We start from the raw sequence: 6,163 nt of genomic DNA, 5'->3' as shown, positions 1-6,163 counted from the left end.
ATAGGAAAGACAACGAGGAAGCAAGGGGTCAGGGGTCAGGGGTCAGAAGGGGGGCGGGGGGGGTTAGGAAAAATTCTAGACATGCACCCACCAGTGAGGAGAGAGGGGGGCCTCAATAATGGGAGAACAGGCAGAGATGGCATGCACCAGCGACGACAGCGACATGCATTTCCAGAGCAGGTTTGAGAGAAAACACAAGCACAGAATCTGAGTTATCTTCTGTATTGAAAAAGGCAGAGACACAGAAGAGGCACCTTGTAAATGATATTTTAAGAACAAATGCACAGTAAGATTTCCAGGCCTTTCATTTTTGTAATAGTCAATACCTAGCAACTGGGTTTGATTTAGAAAACATACTTTGAGACACATTTCTTTTAAGATATTTTGTGTCTGCCTAGACACTCTTGAAACCCTCCTGGCAGTGAACACCAGTAACCAGTGATTTCTGGCAGCGAGCTTTAAGTACAAACCAGTGGGGTAGCCAATTTGTAGGCGATACCAGCAAACTGATACACCTTGAATTGACAGCAAATGACATCAAGCTAGTGAGTCAGAAAGATAGATTGATGTATTTTGCTTGCTGTAAAACAAGAATGGGTGAAGGATCTCTGTTTTGGGATATTATCCACAAGGTTTTCAAGGACAGTGGGATATCTGACCACTTTCCATGACTCTTTGGGTTAGAAATATTTTCCAAGAGCTGTGGGGGAAGATGGAATCTGCAAAACCGAGGAAAGAGAAAAGATGTACAAAGAGTCCAGAGAGAGAGAGACAATGGAAACCAACCTGGGGATGCCCCCCCCCCCAAAAAAAAACAGAAAACAGCAGAGAGCTTCAGCTAGGACTCAGGAAAAAACATAGATTTACCCAGCACAAACTAATGCTGCACTACAGCATCACAGCCTTCCACTGCATAGTAGGTGAATGCTTTTTGAAATCCAGCCTGTTCTCCCACCAGTGCTCCTGCTTGCTGACTATGGATCTGTCCTGCATGAGGTTTTCTGTGTAAAGCCGTCTTGCCCCCATGTTATCTCTCAACTATGGTAGTATTTCCCTCCTCCTGTCTAGCTCCTGAATTCCTCACTCCATAAAATGCTTAGACAGAAATAGAGAGGACAGCCGGAGGGCCGTGATCTGGGGGCTTTTTGAGAGATGACTAATACGAGGAGGGCTTGTATCATCCTGAAGTCAGAGAGACCAAGACTCGCGTTCCTGAAAAGAGACATGGTGTAAGACCCATGGCGTCATAAAGGGCGTCGTAACTGGTGCAACCAAAGGCAATCAGATAAAACAGCGTGAGGTTTTGTTTTGTGAAAGCGGCCTGCCAGGCCGGTGGTGCCCTGAATACAATGCTACTGGAATATCTCACATGCTTGAGACTGCTTTGTGTCACAACAGCAAAGAGTGGAGGTTAGCGGACGTGACTTATTTGGTTAATGCTTTCATGTGAGGCAGTGTGCAATGGAAATAGTAAGTTGTACTTAATAAGGAAATTCATACACATACAGAGGAGGAGAGATACAGGTATTTGATGGTTACGGTTTACGGAAGATACAGATATCTGATGGTTTGATAAACTTACTAACAGATAGTACACATTGATAAATCAAGGTATTTAAACGATAAGCAATATGCACGTACACACACACACACACACACACACACACTGAGAAAGAAACTCTCGTGTTCTTTCCATTTCCCTATCATCTTGGTCTGAAGTTGCGTTATATCTCATAGGGCCCTTTTAAAATACCCAGAAAATCAGATATCAAATGAGGCCAACTCTCCACAGACTCCAGTAAGATGCCCTCAAAAGCTGATGCACACAATCAAGGTGTTTCCCCCACTGGCCTCAGCAAAGTGTCTGCATTTCTGAAAGCAGAGGGCAAACAGTCTGACATGCATGGCACGTTTTTGGAAAAGGAGCATAAGATCCTTATAAGGAGCACATCTGGAGCATAAGATCCTTATAAGGAGCACATCTGGAGCATAAGATCCTTATAAGGAGCACATCTGGAGCATAAGATCCTTATAAGGAGCACATCTGGAGCATAAGATCCTTATAAGGAGCACATCTGGAGCATATGATCCTTATAAGGAGCACATCTGGAGCATATGATCCTCATAAGGAGCACATCTGGAGCATAAGATCCTTATAAGGAGCACATCTGGAGCATATGATCCTTATAAGGAGCACATCTGGAGCATATGATCCTCATAAGGAGCACATCTGGAGCATATGATCCTTATAAGGAGCACATCTGGAGCATATGATCCTCATAAGGAGCACATCTGGAGCATATGATCCTCATAAGGAGCACATCTGGAGCATATGATCCTTATAAGGAGCACATCTGGAGCATATGATCCTCATAAGGAGCACATCTGGAGCATATGATCCTCATAAGGAGCACATCTGGAGCATATGATCCTCATAAGGAGCACATCTGGAGCATAAGATCCTCATAAGGAGCACATCTGGAGCATATGATCCTCATAAGGAGCACATCTGGAGCATATGATCCTCATAAGGAGCACATCTGGAGCATAAGATCCTCATAAGGAGCACATCTGGAGCATATGATCCTCATAAGAATTGTCTGTATTTATTTATTTCAGCATGTGTTTTGTAAAGTAGGACCAGGCAAAGCTAGATAACTAACTGGATAACTAACTACTGCTGGACAGCGTATGTGAAATTCCTTTATTGTATTTGTATTTGCTGAGGGTAAAACCATGTGAGATGGTCTAATAATACAAAGCAATACTTGAGTGTATTAAAGTACCAACCCTCTGGCGTGAGACATCTGTTATTTTCTTTCTATACAGCAGGGGTATCTAGCCAGTATTAACCCACACAAGCCCAACCCCAGCGCCAAGCCCAGCCAGCACTACACGGATGAATACTCAGGGGTACCTGAAATGGCATACTCTTTCTGCGGCACGTCGGGGGTCGGCTTGGCCTTCCTGCGGGCGCTGGATCTCAGAAAGCCGTCCTTCAGCAGCTCGGAGGCTGTGGCTCTGTTGTCTGGGTTGGGCTCAAAGCAGCTCATGATGAAGCCTTTCGCTTCCTCCGACATGCACTCCGGGACCTTCGGGTGGATCTTGAACATCCCCACCTGGGACAGGGCAGCACAGAGTATGGGTCACGTACCAGAGGAAAAAAGACCACCTAAAATACTCGTGAAATTCACTCTTTCTACTCAAATTTCTACTGTAATTCCTCTTGTTCTTCTTGTTCCTCGAGTTTGAAATAGCTTCTGTAATTCAATATCTTGTTAAGACAGAACTGAGGGGCATTCCTGCTCAAATCAGCTGTATTCTCAAAAAAACTTACTTTCATTGACTGATTTCACAATAATGATTTCATAATATCTGGTACAGCTAAACAAGCAAGGGTAAAAACAGGCCAGGGACAGTCGTTATTTCTGTGTGATAGTGGAGTAGGCATTATTTCAGCTGGGCAGGAAAACAAATATTTTTGCTTTGGTCAAAGGCCTTTTAACTTCGTTAATTATCATCCTGGACCTTAATGCCCTTATGCAAGTGTACAGACTGAAATACTGGAGCATTCGTAGATACGTAACAGCTATGACTAATCTGGCCCATTTTGGTGCCCACCTTAAAAGGCATTCTTTGAAGATGCATTACAGAACGAAGATTAAAATGAAAATGCAGCCAGATTTTAATTGCCCAATTAACACTTTCTCTTTCTCATTACAGCACTGGAATCACATTACAGCATCCGACCTGTTCTGGGTTGCAGAGGTACCTTAAACATGGCTGCCTGAGGACTGCCCAGCTCATGGAAAGGGGGCTTCCCTGTGGCCATCTCAATAATGGTGCAGCCCAGCGACCAAATATCCGCCGGCTTCCCATAACCCCGAGGGCCCTGGTCAATGATCTCTGGGGCCATGTACTGCAGGGTCCCTGAAGCGAGCAAGTAAACCCATCATGTGAACGTGAACATTGTGCTATGATACGTTACATTCTGTTATGTTATGCTATGCTATGTTACAGTATGTTACATTACGTTATGCTGTGCTACACTATGTTATGCCATGCCATATCATCTTCTCCTACTATAACCCGTCTTGACACTTGCCTGTGAAGGTCTCTGTGCAGGGGTTGATGCCCGCCAGTCGCTTGGAGGTGCCGAAGTCTGAGATCTTTAACACCCCGCTGTACGTGTTTATCAGTACATTGTCACCCTGGGGGGATGAACAGCAAGGCTCTTTTTAAACGCTGTGTGTGAGAGACCAGGATGCCCTCTTGCACAGAATCGGTGTCTCCACGTCTATATATTGTCTTTCTGAATTTTGTTCACTTAATAAAAAGCAACTGGCTAACCGACTACGAATTACATTAACATGTACGTTGACATTTATTTTCTATGATTAAAAGAACACTGATTAAATTAAATAATTTAAACAAAACATTGTTACGAAACAATTTGGCAAAAAATGCATTGAGTCATCGGCAGCTGGGGTTTAAAACCATAAATAAACATGCTCTTTTATCAGTGTTCTATCAAATAATATTAAACAGTCCAGGCATGGGTTTTCAGCTGGGAAAATCAACATGTTGAAATGTTTAGGCGAGCTGTGAAATTTGAGCAGACAGACCAGCGCATGTTTCAGCAATATGGCAATAATGTGCTTTCAGTTCCTGAGTATTGTGAAATAATAGGAACTGGCATTCCACTGTTTTAAGTCCACAGGCTGTGATAGGGGTATCTGTGCCACCCCTGAGAGAGAGTCTCTGCAGATGAGCAGAAATATTGAGAATTTTTCATGTTAGGATTGATAAAAAAAACTTAAAGGAAAGTGAGAGGCTGAGGTTGAGCTGTTCTACTTTCCTGCTCATACCTGTGTAGGGCACCTGTGGGGCATTGCCTTACCTTGATGTCTCTGTGAACTATCTGGTTCTCGTGGAGGTATTTGAGCCCCTCGAGGATCTGCTTGGTGTAGAAGATGATGGTGGCCTCATTGTCCTTCAGGGGTCCCCATTTGGACCTCAAGAGAGAGGACAAGCTACCTGCGCAGCAGAGAGAGATGGCGCTGGAGATTATCCAATGTAATTCACCCAGCGGAAATCATAAAACAGGCCATAAAGGACACAGTGAAGCTGTACAGTGTGTCAAAAGTGTTTCCACCCTGTGTGCAATGCGACTGTAATCACATATAGCTGGACTGTTGTACTGTAAGGGGTCGGGCCAAGTGTCATGCATGATAACCACGCCCAGCTCGTTAATGACTGGCTCGTTAGTGAGTGCATCAGACCGGTCAGCGAAACAGGTGCTTTCACTCTCAGGGCGAAACTCTCAGGGTCTTCATGTTGTCTTTAAATGTTTCAGAACAATTCACAGCAAAATTGTAAAGTGTATCACATGTAGATGCAAATGTTAATTGTTTTTCATATTTTATTCCTTCATAATGGGAATTTAATCGTATAAATCTGGTTTGTTGGATCATTCCTGAAGCTGGACTGTTATTGAATGGTAATGCTGATTTCTGCTCAGCAGCTGTGAAATATTGTGAAATTTAGCCTGTTTTGCTTTTCTATTTATGCATATGTCAGCCTCCCCAGACAGCCTCACTTCCTGTAAATGTAACCCCCCTCGCCCCACTGCCACCCCCACTTCCTGGAATGCAGAATGAGGCCATTGTTTCAAAGTGTCCCCGCCGTTTTCACTTGTGTTGCTCTTGCCCAGGGAGGCTTCCTTACGATTTGTGATGCCAAAGCCACAAAAAAACATCTTTCAACAGAAAGCTCGGGACAAGTGTTTAGAACTTCCCTGAAAACAGGGCATTAATGGTTTACAGCTCTCTTGTTCTCTTGCGCTGTTCCCTTGGGCTGGAAGTCACTCTGGATAAAAGCATCGGCTAAATGAATGTTATGTACTGCAATGTATTTAATGTCACTATGGTTGTAGCACTTACGGCACTGATTATAATATCACTGTGCAATGTACTGACGCGTTCATTTTTTCTGAATGTTCTGCTGTTCACGTAGCCCAATATGCTCTCTTTGATTTGTAAGCTGCTCTGGATAAGAATGCCTTTCACATGACTAAATATAAATGTAAATGCATTTACTATATAAATGTGTATGCACTTAATATGTAAATGTAACTGTATCTGCTCTACATAAGGGAGAGGGG

At 43.6% G+C, this 6,163-nt stretch overlaps 1 protein-coding gene across 1 annotated transcript in view; it reads right to left on the bottom strand.

Annotated features, from left to right (window-relative positions):
• Positions 1 to 6,163, bottom strand: part of si:ch211-1i11.3 (mitogen-activated protein kinase kinase kinase 5) — a 28,274-nt gene that overhangs the window by 9,953 nt on the left and 12,158 nt on the right. Inside the window, exons 16-19 of the mRNA XM_036538425.1 lie at positions 4,901 to 5,037; positions 4,106 to 4,211; positions 3,773 to 3,930; positions 2,918 to 3,119 (exon numbers count right to left, since the gene is read on the bottom strand). Of these exons, the coding sequence (XP_036394318.1) occupies positions 2,918 to 3,119; positions 3,773 to 3,930; positions 4,106 to 4,211; positions 4,901 to 5,037 (603 nt within the window). The remainder of the gene's footprint in view (positions 1 to 2,917; positions 3,120 to 3,772; positions 3,931 to 4,105; positions 4,212 to 4,900; positions 5,038 to 6,163) is intronic.

This window comes from Megalops cyprinoides, chromosome 10, assembly GCF_013368585.1.
Source record: "Megalops cyprinoides isolate fMegCyp1 chromosome 10, fMegCyp1.pri, whole genome shotgun sequence".
Taxonomy (NCBI): Eukaryota; Metazoa; Chordata; class Actinopteri; order Elopiformes; family Megalopidae; genus Megalops; species Megalops cyprinoides.
This window is presented reverse-complemented; position numbering and strand designations above follow the sequence as displayed.